This window comes from Diabrotica virgifera, chromosome 5 (genome assembly GCF_917563875.1).
Source record: "Diabrotica virgifera virgifera chromosome 5, PGI_DIABVI_V3a".
Lineage (NCBI taxonomy): Eukaryota > Metazoa > Arthropoda > Insecta > Coleoptera > Chrysomelidae > Diabrotica > Diabrotica virgifera.
Genome location: NC_065447.1, coordinates 212,152,761 through 212,175,719, shown reverse-complemented (window position 1 = coordinate 212,175,719; position 22,959 = coordinate 212,152,761). Strand labels below are relative to the sequence as shown.

At 31.7% G+C, this 22,959-nt stretch overlaps 1 protein-coding gene across 2 annotated transcripts in view; it reads right to left on the bottom strand.

Annotated features, from left to right (window-relative positions):
• Nucleotides 1-829: 829 nt before the first annotated feature.
• The window catches only part of LOC126884603 (kinesin-like protein KIF18A), a 75,425-nt gene continuing 53,295 nt past the window's right edge, over nucleotides 830-22,959 (bottom strand). The window contains exons 8-10 of one of the 2 annotated variants that reach the window (XM_050650606.1): nucleotides 19,341-19,511; nucleotides 5,487-5,538; nucleotides 830-955 (exon numbers count right to left, since the gene is read on the bottom strand). In XM_050650606.1, the coding sequence (XP_050506563.1) occupies nucleotides 952-955; nucleotides 5,487-5,538; nucleotides 19,341-19,511 (227 nt within the window). In that variant the 3' untranslated portion in view covers nucleotides 830-951. The remainder of the gene's footprint in view (nucleotides 956-5,486; nucleotides 5,539-19,340; nucleotides 19,512-22,959) is intronic. The other variant, XM_050650607.1, reaches the window with a different exon arrangement.

Genomic DNA, 22,959 nt, shown 5'->3' with positions numbered 1-22,959 from the left:
CAATGGTGTGAACACTGTCAGTTAAATAGTAACGTGTGGCCTTACTTTTACACGCATACCTATTGTGGCACATGTATCATATTTTTCAAAATTTTGGAATGCATTTAAATCGTAGAACAATTTTAACTTTTGATTTTAATACAGATTTTAATTCTCTACAAGTATTCTCTCATGACTTTTGATGTAAAATAATTAGGGAAGCAGGAATTCAACAATTCAGAATTTTACATTGAGTTTCCTATGGCCCTTTTTACGATTCACCACCCGGTATAAGATAAAATGTGTACTATTTGTCTAATTATTTCATAATAACACAAATAATACACATATATACACAATAACACACATTCAATGATCGAAAATCATTTAAAAATATGGGAATGTAAACTCTTGTGACGTAAAGTCAAAAATATAAGTCTCCCCACCACCGTCGGACAAGACAACCGTAATAAAGTCTAATAACCGTGGATCTTTCCTACCTAAAACCTTGTTATTCTTCTGCTACATTAAAGGGCCGGTTGTTCGAACGCGAATCAACAATTATCATTATCAAATATTTAATTACTGTCACCAAACTGTCAATGTCAACTTTGTTTGGGTTGCTGAAAACATAATTAATTAAAATTATGAGATTTATTATCAATTATGTTAATAATTATTGTTATATTAATTGATTATAGTCTCAGAATTGTAATCAATTATGTTTTTAGCAACCCAACCAAAGTTGACATTGACAGTTTTGACAGTAATTAAATATTTGATAGTGATCATTGTTGATTAGCGTTCGAACAACCGGCCCTAAAAGAGTCAATTTAATAAATACGCCGCATTAAAAAAGTCAATACAAATTTATTTTACAGAAATTGATATAAAAATTATTAAATATGTCATAAAAATATAAAAGTTATTGCAAGAATTTTGGGATTGGCACAAATTTCCTAGTGCTTTTTATTACCTGAAACAATAAATACTAAATACAGTAATTGAACTATTTCGTATGTTGTTATGTATAAAAATGTACATTATGTATATAAATATTAACGATAATATGAGCCCAGTAGAATCAAAACGTGCTAAATCCTAAATGTTTCGTTCTACTAAATCCAAACTAAAAGTACAAATTTCTGAAGATGTAAGGGCATGCAGAAAAATGACAAATTAGTGTGCCATTTTATGATATTTATGATGTCCCTTTGATTGAGAAAGGCAGGATGCTTTTTGGAAAATTTACATTTTTAATGTTTATTTAACCTCCTGACAAAATTTCAAAACATGGATCTAGCAGGTTTTGATTATACAGGGTTGCGAAAAAGTCTGGCAACACGGTAATTTCTCGGAAACCGCTAGAACGATTTTTATGGAGTTTGGAGGGTGAGGGTCTTTTAATGCGGCCGATATTATAGTGGTAATTACATTGTTGTCAAGTCTTCCGTTTTTCTGGACATCTAATGAACTTTCTTATTTCAAATGGAACACCCTGTATATTTCTTGCGTTGTGGAATTCGTAAGAGATACTAATTATTTTTCATATAATATTCCCTATACCTAAATGCCATATTTTCGGAGTTATTGCTACATTTATTAAAAAAAATAAATAAACAATTTATAAAAATAATTTTTTGGCCCTGGTAGACATTATTTTAGGTTCCTTGGATCATTGTGAACAAAAAAGATCTTTTGTTGTAATTTTCCTATAAAGTTAATTGTTTCCGAGTTATAAACAATTTAAAACTGAAAAAAATCGAAAAATGATGATTTTCTAGGTTAAAAACACAAGTAAAAAATATTATTTTTAAAACTACGAAATTGCTTATAGGTTGTCGGTAACGATAAAATATTATTTTATCAGTTACCGATAAGCAATTTGGTCTTGTTTCATTTTAAAATATTATTTTTTAGTTATTAATAAATCGCCCCTTCTCCCATATGCGCTTCATTAATAATTAAAAAAAAAACAATATCTTAGAATAAAACGTGCCAAAAGTTCTTACAGGTATCTGATAGAAGGTTTGATCTTTAATTTAGGTACTTTGTAATTTAAAAAATTATAATTTTTTACTTGTGTTTTTAAACCTTGAAAATCGTCATTTTTCGTTTTTTTTTTCAGTTTTAAATTATTTATAATTCGAAAAAGGTTAACTTTAGAGAAAAATTACAAAATACCTTTTTTGTTCCCAATGATCCAAAGTACCTAAAATAATGTCTACCCGGGCCAAAAAAATTGATATTTTTTAATTATTTAAATTTTTTTAATAAATGTAGCAATAACTCCGAAATTATGGCATTTAGGAATAGGGAATATCATAATGAAAAATAATCAGTATTCCTTAAGGATTCCAAAACTTAAAAAATATATAGGGTGTTCCATTTGAAATAAGAAAGTTCGTTAGATTTTCAGAAAAACGGAAGATTTGACAACAATGTAATAATCACTATAATATCGGCCGCATTAAAAGACCCTTACCCACCAAAATCTATAAAAATCGTTCTAGCGGCTTCCGAGAAAATAACGTGTTGCCAGACTTTCTCGCAACCCTGTGCAGGCCGCGAATTACAAAACCTATACTATTTCAGTCATGGGGGCGACTGAATTCCAGTAGGTTGTGTAGGCGAAATTTTTTTTTATTATTGAGCAAATGTTTCAGTCATGTAAGTAAAACTAATCAAATATTAACTAAGTGGATTTATTATTATATCATAAAATTTAGATATGTTTTGAAAATTAAAATGAATAATATATGGATAATATTAAAAATTAAAAACAAATGAATAATTACTAATATACGAATATATACAGTATGTCCCTGTAAGTTGGAACCATATGGAAAACTTTTTTATTATTGATTTTACAAAAAAAAGATATATATTCTTCATAAAAAGTCCTGCATGGTCTAAAACCGAAGATGCACTCATCTGATATTAAGTTTTATTAATAGTATATGAGAGATGTCAAAAAATATGAATTTTTGTCAAGAGTAAAGTATCTTTATATATTTTACAAAATTGAAAATTGTTATTATGAAAATTTATTTGGACTTAAAAATAATGCTACTACTATGCAACTACATTCTTCTAATTAAAAAAAAATTGAAAATTTCTCAAATTATCTCAAATTAATTTTCTCGATATTATTAGTTTTACGAAATAAAAGTTATTCTTTATAAAAAGTTTTGCATGGTCTAGAAACTAAGATACAACCATAATTTATCAAATTTTATCAATTGTATACAAGGTTTGTCAAAAAATATAAATTTTGTTCAAGAGTAAAATACCTTTATAGTTCACAATATTTCAATTAAAAAGATGTAATTGTATACTCATACATGTTTTTGAATCCTGAACAACTTTTTATAATAAAATTTTTCAATATTGTGCAAAATAAAGGTACTTTACTCTTTAGCGAAATTCATATTATTTTTTGACATACCCCGTATAAAATTGATAAAATGTGAAATATTATTATTGAATCTTATTTTGTAGAACGTGCAAATTTTTTTATAAAGAATAACTTTTTTTTGGTAAAATTAATAATTTCGGAGTTAAAATAAAAATGATGTTAGGTATCTTCAATTTTTTTTTTCAATTAGAAGAACATAATTGTGCATTAGAACATAATTTTTAATTCCAAACAACTTTCGATTATAACAATTTTCAATATTGTGGAATATAAAGGTGCTTTACTCTTGAGAGAAGAACACATTTTTTGACATACCTCGTATACTTTTAATAAAATTTGATATCTAATGATTGTATCTTAGAGGTGTTCGACCATGCAAAACTTTTTATAAAAAACAACTTTTTTTCGTAAAAGTAATCATAAAAAAAGTTTTCCATAAGGTTTAAACTTAGTGGGACATATTGTATAAAGAATTAAAAAATATCTAACATGGGTATTTATTAATATTAGATACTTACTAAATTATTGAACAGAGTTAAGTCAGTGTTTTTTTTGCACTAGACTCGTTTTTTTCTATGCTTAAACCAATGTTGTGAGGTTTCTTCTTTTTCTTTTTTTCCAGAGTGGTTGGTCTTCCAGACTGTATGCGATTCTGACCCTTGAGTCCCCTATGCTTTCTTCGAGCTATAGCGGTAGGTTGTACTCGAATTTTTCGGTTCCTGGCAAATCGAGTTGTGTGAGAAAACACAGGTACTATTTGTGACGGAGTTTTCATTTTTTCCAATGTTGTCACACATTTTTTCAGCACTGTGGTATTCGAGGGACATTGATCTTTTTTTAATATATCTGAGTCTTATAAATTCGGCGTGCATTCTATCATTTTTTTTTTCAATCAGAAGAATGTAGTTGCATATTAGAAAATTATTTTTAAGTCCAAACACATTTTTGTAATAACAATTTTCAATCTTGTGAAATATATAAAGGTACTTTACTCTTGAGACAAATTCATATTTTTTGACATCCCTCGTATACTATTGATAAAATTCGATATCAGATAATTGCATCTTCCTTCGGTTTTAGATCATGCAGAACCTTTTATAAAGAATATCTTTTTTTTTCGTAATTATTTTTCGTTAGTAATTATTCATTTGTTTTTAATTTTTAATATTATCCAAATATATATTATTCATTTTAATTTTTAAAACATATCTAAATTTTATGATATAATAATAAATCCACTTAGTAAATATTTGATTAGTTTTATTTACATGACTGAAACAGTATAGACATTTGCTCAATAATAATCAAAAATTTCGCTTACAAATCCTACACCGATACAGTTAATTTCTGGACCGAAATAGCATAGGATATGTAACTAATATTCTGCATACAAAACCTACTCGAATTCAGTCGCCCCCATGACTGAAATAGTATAGGTTTTGTAAATTCGCGTACAGGCCTCATATAAAGGGGTCCTTACAATGCCCCACTAAAAAATAAAAAAGTATTGCGAAGATCGCTATAATCAAGAAAAAGTATATTATCACGAACAAATGTAAGTATGTACTGATAAAAATAAAACAAGCACTATATCTAAACATAAATGTGTGAGAAAGTAAATAGTTTTCAATACTAGAAATAAAAACAAGAAAGCACGAAGGAATAAAAATAATCAAAAATTAAAGTGCATATTAAATTTGAATTAACCGCACTATTCCAATTCGAAGTTGTATTTCTGAAGAAATCAACACTTCTCTTCGGATCAGTTTCTGGTTACGCGCCTGTATTTGTGGTTTTTATTTAGTTACAAACCAAGCGATCAATGAATGAATGAAGACACGGGAAATCTAAAAATTGCACTTTACTGCCTGTTTATTTATCAAGGCAAAATTAAACGAAATCTTGGTCCCTATACTCAGATATAATTCTTCCATTGTATCTTTGCACATGCATGAATTTATGTCAACAAAGGATTGAGGTTATATTTATTATGTCGGAAGTTTTATTGGTGGCGCTCTCTAAGCGGCTATATGCAAAACTAAAAGGACAAACCTCCTATACCGAATTACTACAAACAAAAATACTATACCTTTTAAACCTGGGAGGGTTAATTATAGTCTTGGCTCGCGAACTTACGGTACCTAAAAAATTTCACATTTCAGAAATTTGAGTAACAAAAAAATACTAAACTACTAAATGTTATAACTATCTACATTTAAATTAACTATTTTTTTATTGTATACGAATTTACAACCTTTATACAGTGAAATTTTTTAGTATTCTTAGATAAACGCAACAGATAGTCACAATAAACAAGCTGTATTATACAGTGCTATATGTTTTTAAACCAAGAGGAGTGATTCAAATTTACCGCGCTGTAATGCTTGTTTGTAATTGGTCCAACCGCAGGCAAGTTTACTCCACTGTTATAAAATTTTGACACTAATGACATTTATCAAGTTTTGACACTTTTGGCATTTCATAGGTTAATTCAGTTATATCGGCGATTTTTTGTGTTTTCTGTGTTATTTCTTTAATTTTTAGATTTTTGAAGTTATACTTCTTTAGGCGCGATTGAGATTGAGGGTGAATTTATATTGATCTGCGCGCATGCGCACACCGACAGTATGGTATTAGTCGTTATACGGGCTCTGATTGGGTGTTGAAATGATCTGTCAATAATAAATAATTGTTCAATATGAAGGTAAACAAATGTATAATATATTAGTTTTATTGTTGTGAGGACAGAAACAAAAAAGTTTATAATTGTAGTGACATTTAAATAGTTTTTAAAAGCAACAGGTATGTAATAATTGTAAATGTATCATAGGTACCTACCTATTTGAACCTACCAAAATACATAGTATGTAATACTTTTATTTACATACAGTAAAACCTCGATACAACGGACCTCTATTTAACGGACTTCGGATATAACGGACAAAAAATCCAGTCAAATGTAAAAAAATTAAAAACGTCCTGTTAATATTGTACATACTTAACCCTACCCATATCAAAAAACATTGCACAAGAACGGGGTCCCCGTGGACCCCAAACGCTGTATTTTACAAATAATTTCAACAAACTTTTTATTATAGCATAATGAGGACACATTTCTAAATAGTCTGATTTATTTTATAATACGGACGGATTTTTATATAACGGACTTTCGGCTTTAACGGACACCTCGTCCCCCCAATTAGTCCGTTATATCGAGGTTTTACTGTAATTTGATTACCATCAAAAATTCTATCAATGTTCACCTAATATATTGTTTTCTTACTCTATGTTTTGTTGTATTTTTTCAATTCTAAATCATTTCAATTCAAAATCAAAATAATTTAATTTAATTCAAAAATGTCAAAAGCTTAATCCGTGTAGTTAGTCGATCTTCGCACATAATGGCACATTGCCTCCGTGGCGAAGCGTTTAAGGCGAATGAATCCCAATATACCAACCGCGCTGATAGCTGGTTCGAATACCAATAAAAACTTTTATTTTTTTATTTTTTTTGTACACTTTATGATTGTAAGTATATTTATTATATAATTTTATTTTCAGAAAATAAGTATTTAGTTAAAACATTTTCCGACAATTAATGTTCAGAAATCATTTGTGGCATTTTTAATGTGTTTGTGTGTGTTTTATTCTTTTATTATTTTAATTTTTGGCACTGTTTTAATAAAAATGTTTGAGAAGTAGTAAGTATAAATTAGTTTAATATTTAAATAAAATATAAATAAAAAGTATATTAATTTCGTTTAAATCATATAATAGAAGTATAATTTCTTACGTGCGTACAATGTACACACACACATTCTTTTTTAATCTGATTTGATACAAAAAGCAGTTGTTTTTAGAATTCTTCAGCGACGTATTAATATAATATAATATTTATGGATTACCGTTGAGGGCCGACATGATCAACCAAAAAAGAAGATGTATTTGGTTATTTTTCTATAGTTGATTTTTTAACCAAGAGGAGTAAACTAAAAAGACAGATTCACACCCAAGAAAGTTACTAGAAAAGTCACCAAATTCATCTTCTTTTTTCGTTGATCATATCAGCTTTCGATGATCATCCATACATATTATATTATACTAACACATCGCTAAAGAGTTCTAAAAACAACTGTTTTTATATAAAAGTAGACTAAATATCTAAAAATTATAGGAATAATGCAGAAAACACAAGAAATCGCCGATATACTTAATTAACCTATAAACTGACATAAGTGCCAAAATTTCATAAATGTCATTAGTGTCAAAATTTAATAACAGTGCAGTAAACTTGCCTCTGGTTGGACCAATTAGAAACAAGCATTACGGCGCGGTAAATTTGAATCACTCCTCTTGGTTAAAAAACAAACCATAGTGACTTTCTTGACTGTGAATATGTCTTTTTAGTTTACTCCTCCTGGTTAAAAAATAAACCATCTAAAATTCTGGTTAAAAAATAAACCCCATCTCGTATCTTTTGAACGGTTATACTTATAATACTGAAATTTGGAGGGAGGGAATAAACTGACGTAAGCTTCTTAACTACTCATAACAGGTGAAGTAATAGTCATATATTAAAATGGGACCTTATGGCAAGTGGTATCTCGTTTGAAAGGTATTGAAAATACCTATCTGTAGAGTAGTAAAGTCATGTCTAATAGCACTTAGGTCACAATTGACTCATTGTGCATCCTCCCAGGGGTTGTCGTTGTTAGCTCATTGCCCATCCTGCCATTTACAGGAATGTGGACAAATCGCCAGGGGACATCTCCCCTATGTCGGCCAAGGCTCGCCGAACGCATACTCTCGTATTGACGATAAGCCCCGGCGCAAATTGATCCTAAGCGAGACACAACCTGCACCGGCGAACTGCGTGGACAGTTTTGTGAAGCACGCTTATAAGCAAGAGCCCGCAAACTGAACCCATCTTACGATCAGTGCATGCGTTCGCAGGTCTCGCTTGGGAACGTTTGTCATCGGCGTACAGTTTTTTTGGGTCGTGGGACGCGTGACTCACCGCCAGATGTTTATTTTTACTTGTTTTTACTTGCGAGATGGACGTATCGAAGCTAATAATTGAATTCGTTCGGGATATACCCGTGGAAACACGACGTATGGGAGAAAATAGGAAATGAAATGAATACGGATGGTACCTGAGTACAATTTATTGTGATAAATAAAAATATTAGCATAGTCAAAACCCCGAGTGAAAACTGCTTTGTCTTTGTCATTAAATTATGATAACTTTATTACTAGTAGTAGTAGTCTAAATAAACGGCGATACGAAATTAATAATTAAAGTTATGCCTTTACAATAACACATTAAATTTTAGAAAAATAAGGTTTCTTTAAAATTAAATAGGATGGCACAAAGAATGATGGCGTAATCCCCTTTCTATAGGTATAAAAAGTTTATATAATTCCTTAAATCTACAGATTATCAATGAAAAATGATTCATGTCACTTAAAACCGTGATCAATAAAAATATCGTATTACCCTCAAATTCAACTTGTCGGCATATTACATTTTTGTTTATGCTTAAAAATTAAAAAGGAAATATGCAGATAGTGTTATTTTTTATGACCGATCAGTAGCGGAGGGATTATTAAATAAGTCTGAGATTATTTTAAATATGTAGGTAGGTATTATGTGCAGAAATAAAATACTTAGTGTAAGATATCTTTTTATGCACCCGCTTATGATCAAATTCGATGTTTTCGAAAGTCATGCCGCTAGTATTAGGGACGTGTAAGATATTTAAAACGTTACGAGTTACAAGTACGGAAATACCGATTTAAAGTTGCCTACTCAATTCAGTACAAGGATCAGATACATCATTATTTTGTAATCAGTATTTGTACTCAGTACCACTGAGAACCAGTTTCAAAATTAACCGTTACACGTCCGCACTTATTTTGCCCGTCTCTATTTCCAACACCGACAGCCAACGCTTGGGTTAGGTCACAGTATATAGAGGTTCCACAGTAAAACCACTCCTCTGTCGGCGCTTTGATCTCAAGAAGTAATACCGGCAGTACGCAATTGGTAGTTCACCAGTGGTGGATGCGGGTTTTCCCTGTTAAAATCCGTACGTTTCTATGCGACTAGCAATGCGAGAGTGGGGCACAAGCGACTAAGCACATTGCGCGGTCGCCATGCGCTACTAAAGATTTTACTTCCAATTTTTCGGAGAGTGGTTCCACTGTCCCTCTTTATACTGTGGTTAGGTTGTGTTCAATATGCGTTCCGCTAGAAAAATAAATGAACGGGTCACCCGTCCCGCCGGCGCAGGTTGTGTCTCGGTTAGGTTCAATTTGCGCCGGGCCTAACTCGGGACATTCACATAGGACATGCTCCACAGTTCCGTCATCTCGTTAACACTTCCTGCATAGAGATGTGTCTGCTAGCCCCAGTTGTTTGCTTAGTTGACAATGGCCAGTTAAAAAAACCAACGGTTAACCAACTCAAATTCCGACTTCTGAAATGTTATGTATTCCCGGTTTTGTTATATGGAATGGAGGCGTGGACAATGATCGCTACATTAATGAAAAAAGTAGAAAGAGATATTAGGGTACAAGTGGAAAGCTGATCAACCATGGATAACGATGTACACTCAAACAAAAATCAAGGAAAGAAGAGCAATCAAAACCGAATTGATCAGAACAACAAACCCAATAAAACGAAAAGAAATACAGGGAAAATACACAGAAAAAAATAAAGAAGGTAAAAAACAAGCCAGAACAGATAAAATGCTGTATTTGGACCAAATGGAAGAGGAAGCAGCGAGAATACATCACACAATGACACTTTACTCAATAACAAAAGAAATTAAAGGGGGTAAAAACAAGCAAAGAACGAAACTAATAGAAAAAGAAGGAGAAACACTCATAACTCAAAAAGAAATCGCACAAAGATGGCCACAATTCTTCGCAGAAGTCTATGAAGAAGGAATTGAATCACAAATAGAGATTAAGTATTTTCGATGGGAAATAAGCCACAATTTTACCAAAAAAATGAATTTATTAACGTTTCGACGCCCAAGTCGGGTGTCGTTGTCAAAATACAAAATAATACTAACATAAACAAAAATGTTGTTGCTTAGTAAAAAAATTCGTCTAATAATTTATTTAATTTTACTCATTTATATCGGCAATTCAGATACATATGATACATTTTAAAGTAGAAGACTTTAAAATGATATTGCCAATATTGATGAGCTGCGTTCCTGGGACGACTTTACTAAAATATAGTTCATTCGATTACATGAAATCAACCCCAACTCAAGAATATCCGCCACAAAAATCATCTGTCTTTAAAAAGACAACCAAATGCAACGATGGCAGTCAAATTCTCGCGCTAGAGATTCCATAGTAAATCACGAGGGAAAACCAGGAAAAAACCTCGTGATACTATCCCGACATCGTAAGTATTTAGGCTTACATTTAGTTTACTCTCAAAACTAATACCAAATTCTGACTTTAATGTATATATGCTATTTTAAATTATAAATAATATTAATAATACATAGATATTATATAAATAATATTAAAATATAAAATATGTACTAACTCGATATGTTAATGACTTACTAATAAATATAAATGAGTTAGATTAAATAAATTATTAGAAGAATTTTTGACTAAGCAACAACATTTTTGTTTATTTAGTATTATTTTGTATTTTGACAACGACACCCGACTTGGGCGTTGAAACGTTAATAAATTCACTTTTTTGGTAAAATTGTGGCTTATTTCCCATCGAAAATACTTATTTATAAAAATGCCACAAGGAAATAGCTTCAGAACAACACAAATAGAGATGGAAGAAACAGAGAGAGAGACGAAACATTAATCATTAGAAAAGATGAATTTACGAAGAACGAAATAAGGTATGCTATAAACCTTTTAAAAATGACAAAGCGGCTGGTGTTGATGGAATTCCCGCAGAACTGATAAAATCACACTTACAACTTCTCAGTGGATATTCTCACTACTTACTAACAATAAAAAAATTAATTTTTAGCAATGCAAATAATCAAAACCGATATAATTTGACTTAAACTTTCAAATGCGGTAAGCAGAATTGCTACTTTATTTTTTAATCAAAAGTTATTCGGGTTCAAAAATTGCAATTTTTCGATTTTTTGAAAGTTCAACCGCGATTATCTCGAAAACTATGCATTCTACGAAAAAACTTGTAGGAATATTTTTTGCTTAAAATGACCCAAAAAATACAAAAATATGTTTTGTTTTGCGAGAAATCACTGTTATGTAATTCCTCAAGTTCTTTGTCTATAACAATCTTATCGACATCCGGATCAACTGTTACCCAAAAAATTCGTATTCTACGGGTCAAAATATATAAAAAAAACTTGGGTGAGTCCATCTGAATTAAGGAGGCCGTTGTACCCCCCCTGGCGACAGGACTACATTGACTGCCCTATAATAATGCTCTGCTCTGATCGCGTGAGAGGGGACACACACAAGATTCTAGCAAAATTTCAATTTTCTGTAACTTTTCGAGTTTTTGAGTTACAGCCACGAGTTTTATGTCATTGGAAAGATAATTTTACATTCTTTCAAAATATGTAAAAATATACAGGGCGTATGTAAAAAATTAAGATTTTTTTTCATTTCCGGTTAAACCGGAAGCCATATTGTGGGTAAAATTTATTGTGCTAATAGATAACAAAGTACTATATATGTCTGCCAAATTTCAAATTTTAGTTTCTATTACAGAGGTAGTTACGGGCACTCGAATATTTTTTTATAAAAAATTCATAACTCCCCTCCTATGATGAGTTAAGAAATCTGACCAATGTTATTCAATTTACCGATAGGATATCAAAAATATATCAAAAAATAAACAAATTCCTTGGAGTCATTTTTGAGAAAATCTAGTTCAAATTTGTCAAATTTTGACCCCTTAAATATAGGCAACCCATAACTTTTTCTGAAAAACGATAATATTCTTGTTATAGCCCCATTTTTAGGCTATATAAATGTTTTTTCAAATTAAATTTATCTTAAACAAGTTTTTAGATTGGTAGGGAAATGTATCGGGTGGGCGGTCGGCCATGCTGGCCGCCATTTTGGATTTGGAAATGTCAAATTCCGTATTTCTATTTACCTATCGATGAGCTAACTTTAAGTTAAATTTCATTCGTTTCGGTCAAAATTTGCAAAAATGGGCCCCAAATAACCCCCCTATTTCGGCCCCCCTTTGAGAGGTTTTTTTCAAAAGCTTAGTTTCTCGACAAAATTCTCTTAAACTTACTCATACCGAATTTCATCGAAATCGGTCCAGTAGTTTTTGCTGGGCGGTGGCGACATACGTACGTACGTACATACTTCCGACATGTTTTTTACTTTATCGTACTATATACGTAGTATAGTATAATAGATAAAGTTATAGGATCGTGCAAAAAAAATTTTTTCAGATTTCACTTTTTTTCGACGTTTTGAGTCCCCCTGAGTCTAAAAAGCAAATAAAAAAAACATGTCGGAAGTATGTACGTACGTACGTACGTATGTACGTACGTATGTCGCCACCGCCCAGCAAAAACTACTGGACCGATTTTGATGAAATTCGGTATGAGTAAGTTTAAGAGAATTTTGTCGAGAAACTAAGCTTTTAAAAAAAATCTCTCAAAGGGGGGCCGAAATAGGGGGGTTATTTAGGGCCCATTTTTGCAAATTTTGACAGAAATAAATGAAATTCAACTCAAAGTAAGCTCATCGATAGGTAAATAAAAGTACGTAATTTGACATTTCCAAATTCAAAATGGCGGCCAACATGGCCGACCGCCCCCCCGACACATTTCCCTATCTATCTAAAAAGTTTTTGAAGATAAGTTTAATTTGAGAAAGTCGTTATATAGCCTAAAGATGGGGCTATAAGAAAGATGTTATCGTTTTTCAGAAAAAGTTACGGGTTGCCTATATTTAAGGGGTCAAATTTTGACATAAATTTGAACTAGATTTTCTCAAAAATGGCTCCAAGGAATTTATTTATTTTTTGATATATTTTTGATATCCTATCAGTAAATTGAATGACATTAGTCATTTATCTTAACTCCCCATAGGAGGGGAGTTATGAATTTTTTATAAAAAAATATTCGAGTGCCCGTAACTTCCTTCTTAATAGAAACTAAAATTTGAAATTTTGCAGACATATATGGTATTTTATTATCTATTATCACAATAAATTTTACCAAAAACATGGCTTCCGGTTGAACCGGAAATGAATAAAAAATCTTAATTTTTTTGATACGCCCTGTATATTTTAACACATTTTGAAAGAATGCAAAATTACCTTTCCAATGACATAAAATTTATTGCTGTAGCTCAAAAACTCGAAAAGTTACGGTAAATAGAAATTTTGCTATAATCTTATGTGTGTCCTCTCTCACGCGTTCATAGCAGAGCATTATTGTAGAGCAGTCAATGAGGGTATTTGGCTCCGAATTCCATCCTACTACATTGATGTACTTGATATTTTCACAGTAAGTAGGGAATAGCTCAAGAAACAAAATCTACCCTATATACTATGGCGCTTTTATCTTGGGGCGGTTCCCACTTCTTCAAGGGGGTGGAAAATTTGTTGGTCAAAATAAGCACAGAAGTGGCTGAAGAACCTATTTCTAAGCAAAAACTGGTGTATACTTTTTTTTGAGAACTCAATACTTTTTGAGTTATGCGTAGTTGAAAATTGGCCATTTTCATTGAAAAATGACACCTTTTCGGACGGATTTTTTGTGAATACCTTAAAAACTATGCATCGAACTAAAAACTCTATATAAAACATTTTTTAGATTATAAATAATAAAGAGATTTGTTCCTTCGTAAATGTTCTATTTATAATACAAAAAGAGATATGGTAGGTGAAAATAGTTTGTTTTTTGGTGCATGCTCAAATTGGTGTATTCAACTTGAAATAACAGAGGAACGGTAGGTTTTAGGTGTATAATGCTACCAACACCTTTTGTAGTGTTTGAAAAGGCCTTTAAAACGAGCACCGTTAAATGTCGGTTATTTACAAACTAAGCGAGATATGGTGCAAAAAATATAATGACTAATGTACTTTAAGGAAAAATGAAAAGTATATACATTTAACTCCCCCCATCCACCATAATTTAAATGCATTGTTTTTCTTCTCAATACCTTTTAATATAGTGTTATTTCTACTTTCAAAAAGTTAAACGGGTTTAAAATGAATGGTTTTTTAAAAAAATGTGATCAAATTATAGAATGAATTTTTAAATTTTCTTAAAAATCTTCCTTTTTCTCCATGTAATTCGAAAATAAAAATATTTCACCCCTGAGAAGTGGTGGGAACTTCCCCCATGATAAAAGCGCCATAGTATATAGGATAGACTTTGAATTAGGAGATTGGGCTACTCTCAAAATTTCATTAAAATCCATGCAGTAGGATAGAATTTGGAGATAATATCTTGTTCTTAATCTCGCGCATTGACTGGCGTAATCGAAATAGAATGAAATGCAAATATTGTAAACTATTAATTTCTCAGAAAAATGAACTAATTTGAAATGAAAGTATGACTATAATATTCTATTGATTTATGCAATAATCTACACATCTATAGTGTGTCCCCGAAATATGGCATCGAACATTTTCTCAAATGCAGGAATTAATGATGCGTAGAACCATAAAATACTTTTAAGTACAGTAGGTGTTTCTAAAATATCAAAATAACGAGTAACTTTGTTATTTTTATAGAATGCCAATATCTAGTACCATAACGATAATAGATCGGCACGATAAAGTTCTCGGGCGGCCCTTCCGTCCAGCGTTTTTATTTGCTTTTTAGACTCAGGGGACTCAAAACGTCGAAAAAGAGTGAAATCTGAAAAAAATTTTTTTGCACGATCCTATAACTTTATCTATTATACTCATACTGCGTGATAAAGTAAAACAGAAGGGAATGGAGAAAACTAGTAAACAAAATTGGACGGAACTCAACAGATGATGCGTGGGACTAGCAACCTCACCATCATACCGCATACTGCTAATTGAAACACCGCAAGGTGCCCTTTGCTCCACTTGGAGATGTATGATTATGATGATGAGATGTCTTCGAAATGTGGGCTTACCGACATATATTACGTATATCCTGGACCGAGCACGTGACCAATGAGGAGATACTACGCCGGAGAAAGGTAGGAATAACTATAAAGAAATAGTCCAGGGCGCATCTGTTTTGAGATGGACGTTGAGAGGTGACTCAAATTTTTTTGCAGAAATTGCTTGAAAATAAATCAAATAATAATACTTGAGTTATCCTCCCTCTCAAAAAGGTCCGGAACATTGTTTAAATAATCAAAATGTCAAAAATTGAAGGAAAAATTCGATTTTTTTCTTCGTTTTTTGATTATAACTTTAAAAGTATTCATTTCCGAGAAAAGTTGTACTAACATAAAAGTTGCGCAATTAAATGTCCTACAATATAGAATTGGCTAAAAATTTAAAAAATAGTCACCCTAGTTGCAAAATAGCAGTAATTGCGAAAAAAACATACAAAAACGAGTATTTGCATTTTACGTTTTTCAACCATTTATGCTACACTTAGGACCTTCATATTTCACTCAGAAAAACTTTATGATACAGTAAAACAATACTGTAAAGATTAAGATCGGTTCAATAGATTTTGCAAAATAAATTTTGCAATCCAGCTTTCGCAAAAAAAATTCATTTCTTCAAAATGTTACAGGACTGAAAATAAAGCAGATAGCAAGTTAAAATTTTTTTTGCTTATAGAAGTGTACTGTACCTTTCATTTGCAATTTTCAAAATTAAAATCGATTAATTACCACAGCGTCAGAAAATTTTTGAAATAAACAATAATTTTTGGTGCTACGCGCAGGACAGCGGTGTTTGATTCACACAAGTTGATTTCCACCAAAATTTCTTCCAATCTTTATCTAATATATTATTTTCTTACTCTATATTTTGTTGTATTTTAATATTTTAATTCCACAAAAATCAAACTAATTTTATTATTGTTTGTGAAATATTGTTTAAACAATTGCATATGTTTAAAAATAATAAACTTTTATTTAAGTTAAAATATATGAACAAAGAAAGTTTTTGCTAATAAAAGTGTCATTTCAAAGGATAGAGTATGTGTTTTTATTTTGCAATAAACAAATTTATTTATTTATATCGAAATGTAATAAAAATTAGAATGTATCAATCATTATCAAAGGTCATCGGAATGCCCAATCAGAGCAAACTATCAGCTGTCCTGCGCGTAGCACCAATAATTAATGTTTATTTAAAAAAATTCCTGACGCCGTGATATTAATCAATTTTAATTTTGCAAAATTGCAACTGAAAGGTACAGTACACTTCTATAAGCAAAAAAAAATTCAAATTACTATCTGCTTTATTTTCAGTCCTGTAACATTTTTAAAAAAATGAATTTTTTTTACGAAAGCTGGATTGCAAAATTTATTTTGCAAAATCTATTGAACCGATCTTAATGAACTTTACAGCATTATTTTACTGTATCATAAAGTTTTTCAGGGTGAAATATAAAGGTCCTAAGTGTAGCATAAATGGTTGAAAAACGTAAAATGCCAATACTTGTTTTTGTATGTTTTTTTCACAATTATTGCTATTTTGCAACAAGGGTGACTATTTATTAAATTTTTAACCAATTCTATATTGTAGGAAATTTAATTACGCAACTTTTATGTTAGTACAACTTTTCTCGAAAATGAATACTTTTAAAGTTATAATCAAAAAACCAAGAAAAAAATTGAATTTTTCCTTAATTTTTTGACATTTTGATTATTTAAACAATGTTCCGGACCTTTTTGAGAGGGAGGACAACTCAAATATTATTATTTGAGTTATTTTCAAGCAATTTCTGCAAAAAAATTTGAGTCACCTCTCAACGTCCAAATGTACTAATATTTTTACAGATGCGCCCTGGTCTAAAAAGAAAGTTGAAATACTTGGGTCACGTTATGAGGCACATACAATAAATGAAGGGTGAAGGAAAAAAACAGGGAATGTCACACTTTATAAGAAATTGAGATAGTGACACTATCTAACAGATATTTTATGTATTTACTATTTACAGTAGACTGCTAGATAATAACTTGGACAGTCCGATAAATATGCCTATTTAAAATAGTACTGCGAAGGATAAAAACTGGAAATGTCCACGCGTGAAAGGTAAAAACAAGGAGAGTCCACTTGAACAAAAACAAAAACTAACGTTTTTATTTCGATTTTAATCGTTTAATTTCCTTCTTTTATGTTTGTTAGAAACTTCTTCTTCTTCTTAGGGTGCCTGTCCGTTCCGTCCGAACGTTGACGATCATTCTGGCGATGATGACTTTGTTGCTATACGGAATAGTTGTGTTGAGATCTTTCTATACCACGCTCTCAGGTTAGCAAGGCAGGATATTCTTCTTCGTCCTGGGGCCCTTCTTCAATTTTACCTTGTAAACTGCATTGGAGTAGCTCGTATCTGCCTTGATTTCTCATTATATGTCCCAAGTACTGCAGCTTACTGTTCTTCACGATGTTGACCAAATCTGCGGTTGTGTTCATCCTCCGTAGCCGTAGTACTTCTTCATTGGTGACTTTGTTTGTGCATGGTATCTTCAGGATCCTTCTGTACAACCACAGCTCCAAAGACTGAAGTGTTAGAACACGGCCAATGAAATTAGAGTTAAGCGTAATGGAGTTTTCCCAACAAATTAATGTGTGTTTTAAAGCATCCATGTCAATACATGGTGTAACTAAGGGCAAAATTGAACACCTACAAAAAAATTTAAAAGCTACAGGAACTTCTGGACAAGACAAACGTGGTAAGCATAGTTCCCAGCAGAGAAAGTTGCATCCAGAATCGCGTGAAGCAATATATAACCACAAAGTCTTTTAAAACTAGATTATCCCATTTCAGTTTACACGAATCTAAGAAAAAGTATTTACCAGAGAGTTTGAATACATATTACAAAAATGTTCAACTTGTTTAAAGAAAAACATCCGACTATTAAAGTTTCTTACGTTACATATCGGCAAATTTTTAACACGAAATTTAATTTGTCATTTGGTTACCCAAGATCAGACACACATGTTCAGCATGTGATGAATTCCATGCGAAACTAAAATCTAAAATCATTAAATTATGACAAGGTTGCTGCAGAGATTCGTAAATTAACAATTAAAAATGAGTTACACAAACGTAAGGAACAGACATTCTATAATTTTAAAAAGGCTGCTGGCAAAAAGTCAAAAAAATTAGGCGGCCCTTGCATTAGACTACCAAAAAAATATTGCATTGCCTTTTGTTATAATTTTTATTGCCATTTTTGTTGCCGTAATTTTGTTTTCAGTCTTTCTATTTCTATCAGCTGGTGCAACTAATGTTTGTAACGTAAAGTAATATTGTAATGTAAAATACAAGGTGACGTTTGGACAGTCCTTGTTTTTTTCAGTTTTTATTTGTAGTTAGGTAATTTTTAATTCTTTTTATCTCTGTTCTTTAGAAATTTGGTTAAATTGTGTTTGTGTACTAAATACAATGTACTTTAAGTTTACTAAATAAAAATAAATACTATTTCTTCAGTGCAATGGTTTAAAGACATGTAGTCACAAACATTAAATTTCCTATTTTCTCAAAACAAAGATAACGTGACATTCCTTGTTTTTTCCCTTAACCCTTCAAATATAGAGTGCTACAGCTAATCATCCAAGGGAAAATAGACAGCAGAGGGGGTCCAGGGAGGAGGAGACACTCTTGGCTCCAAAACTGGCAGTAATGGTTCAGACTGTCATCTGCCGAACTGTTCAGATCTGCCGTAAACAAAGTCAGAATAGCCATGTTAATTGCCAACGTTCGGAACGGACAATGCACATGAAGAAGAATAAAATAAAACTGGAAATAATGATAATTATAATACCCACCTTTAAATCCAGAATTTAGTAAGGATTTCGCTGTAGATTTAGCTGTCGTAACGGAGGTCTTTGTCGAATCAAAGGGTTTTCTATACCCATTCTCTTTATTCTCCTTATCCTTAGTGTTTTTTGCTGGTGTTCTTCTCACCACAGGCCGCGCAAAAGTTATATTATTACGACCTAAAACATAAAAAGGTTACTATAAATAAGATTATAACTGTATTAAAACCTGTTGCAGACGTTCTTCTTTCTTGTAATTCTGTATCTTGAAATGTCATCTGTATCTAGCGTTACCAGGTGTCCCGATTTGCGCGGGACGTCCCGATTTTGAGGGGTCTGGGAATGCGTACCGATTTGTGCCTAAATGTCCCGATTTTCACCCACGAAAACCAATTTCAGGAGGACTTGGAGTGAATTTTACAACTATGTTATAAAATCAAGGCACTCCTAAAAGCGGCAACATCGAATGAAAAATATAATTTAAATAAAAAATAAATAATTTACTTATATGTAGTGTAGTCCAGTAAATGAACGGGAAATACGGCGATACTGTGTAATTTTCAGGATCAACTCCGAATTGCATGAAAATTTGGACGGCTTGTGCCGTTGGTTGCTTTTAGTCGGGGGGTGACAGTCACCCCTAGTTTTGGGTGAAAAACCGCACGTTTAAAATAAGTCCGAAGATGGATACATTGACTAATTCTAAGCAATTTTAGTTCTATAGAATTTTAACTTAGTTAATACTTTTCGAGTTATTTACGATTGAAAATGTTTATTTTTCGACAGAAAATCACGTTTTCAGGTGATTTTCACAAATAACTCAAAAAGAAAATATTTGATAGAAAAAAGTATTCTTAGCAAAAATGTAGCATAATATAAAAAATGAAAAAAATTGTGAACTCGTAAAGTATATAGACCCAGCAAAAGCAAAGTTGTAGCCCATGAAAAATACGTTCTTATTCGTCAAATTCCAAATCAAATATTTCAACGTGAAATAACCACGAAATGAAGCACTTTTCGGGAAAAACCAATTAAAACTTTTTTAATAAAGCTTTATTTTTATGTTTTAAAAAAGTTTCTAGCATCAAAACTAAGCGAGTTATGCTCAAAATCAAGCCGACTCCTTTTTTTTGGTAAAAAAAATCGTGAAAATCTCCCCCTACTTAGCGCCCCAAATGAAATTAATCGTTACCGCTTTACATTTTTGTAATTGGTCCAACCGCAGGCAAGTTTACTCCACTGTTATAAAATTTTGACACTAATGACATTCTTCTTTTAACTATCTTTTTCTATCGTCTTTTAACGCAGATCTGGAAAAAATGTCATGGGATAATATACTGTACGAAAATTTTATAGATAATAAAATTCGAATTTTCAATGATATGTTAATTTCGCTGTTTGACAAACATGCTCCCTATGTTGAATCAAGAATTACAAAACCACCTGCACCGTGGCTAACACCCACAATACAGAATATGATGAAAATTCGTAATGCTGTTTAGCCAAATATAAGAAAACTAGAAACGTCTTAGACTATAGTTACTATAAATACCTTCGAAACGCAGTTACTAACGCAGTCCGTCTGGAGAAGAGTGGTTAATTATTGGTCTGCTTCTTCGAATAAAAAAGATCTTTGGAAAGCGATGAGGTTATTCAAAATTGTAAATAAACCAGTTATAGAGATCCCTCAGGAGCTTAAAGATCCTATCTCTATAAATAATTATTTTACATCTGTTTTTAGCCCTGTAAATTGTTGTGCTGAGACAACCCAATGGTATCAGTCAAATATTTTCAACCCATATATTATTTTCTCGTTTAAAATGGCCACTATTGATGAAATTAAATCACTAATATTAGGAAATAAGTAAAAATAAATTTCGACCACGAGTCAGTATTCTGTTAACCGAGATACAATAGTACCAAGCGGCGCCGCTAGGAGAACACTCCAACAATGCGTCTCAGATTACTTTAACGAAACGTGGTCATTTTGTACTCTAAACCGAGTAAGGTGAAAAAGAAAAGAAAATAATCGTTTTCGTTTTGATTCAATTCGAGTCTCTTGCCATCCTCTGACACCGTGTTTCGGTCGGTTTTTACTCATTTCGTCATTCCCCGTTAGATGACAGTCTAACCACACTCTGCTGCAAATATTTTAATTAATGCAGTTCTTCTTAGTTTCGTTATGATTCAATTCAGTCTGCTTGCATAGCCTCTTTGAAAAGGGGTAGAACCCGAAACACGGTGTCAGAGGATGGCAAGAGACTCGAATTGAATCAAAACGAAAACGATTATTTTCTTTTCTTTTACTAATATCAGGGTTAAAATCGGGCGCTGTTGGATGTGATAATATTTCTGCAAAGATGCTACAACTCTCCCTTTCCATTACTGCTCCTTATATTACGCACATTATAAATTGTTGTTTGGAGGTAGGTTATTTTCCGGACATTTGGAAATACGCTTTGGTAAAACCACTACCCAAATCAAATAAACCTGAATCACTTAATGATCTTCGCCCAATAAGCATTCAACCGGAACTGTCAAAAATTTTAGAAAAGGTTATTTATAAACAGATATACGATTATATTTTTAGAAATAATGTAGTCACGTATATACAATCAGGCTTTAGAAAAGAGTTTATGAAGGAAAAGCAACCTCAGTCATCTTGCTTGATTTTTCTAAAGCCTTCGACACTATTGATCACGCTCTTCTGTGTGCTAAATTGAAATATTTTGGATTTGATGATACCTCCTTACAGTTTTTCAAATTTTATTTGGTAAATCGTTATCAAAAGGTTATAATCGATAATAATTCATCAGAATTTGCATCTGTCACTTCAGGGGTGCCTCAAAGTTCGGTTATTGGTCCTCTTCTTTTTTCAATATATATTTCTGACCTGTATAAATAATTTGAAATTGCACTCTTTTGCAGACGACACTCAACTGTATTTCTCTTTTGAACCTAACTCTGTAAATCAAGCCTCACAAAAAATAAATCAGGATTTGGAATCTATTTGTATTTTCCACTAGACATAATCTTAAACTAAATGCAAAAAAATGTAATTCTTTGTTATATTGATCAAAAAATTATAAAGCCACTGTTCAGGATAACTTAAAACTAATTATAAAAAATGAACCTCTAAAAAATGTTAATAGTTACAGGAACTTAGGAGTCATATGACTGTACGCTACGGTTGTTTCAAGAGCATGTCACCCTTTTAGTAAAAAAGTGCTATTTAGTTATGCGTCGTATCGAAGTAAAGGCATTTTAAACTTTAAATTGCGTAAGTTACTTTGTGAAACTATGGTAATGTCAATTCTTAATTATGGGCTCTTGGTATTTTATCCTTGCTTAGATCAAGTTACGAAACTAAGGTTGCAAAAAATTCAAAATAATTGTTGCAGATGGGTTGAAAATATTTGACTGATACCATTGGGTTGTCTCAGCACAACAATTTACAGGGCTAAAAACAGATGTAAAATAATTATTTATAGAGATAGGATCTTTAAGCTCCTGAGGGATCTCTATAACTGGTTTATTTACAATTTTGAATAACCTCATCGCTTTCCAAAGATCTTTTTTATTCGAAGAAGCAGACCAATAATTAACCACTCTTCTCCAGACGGACTCC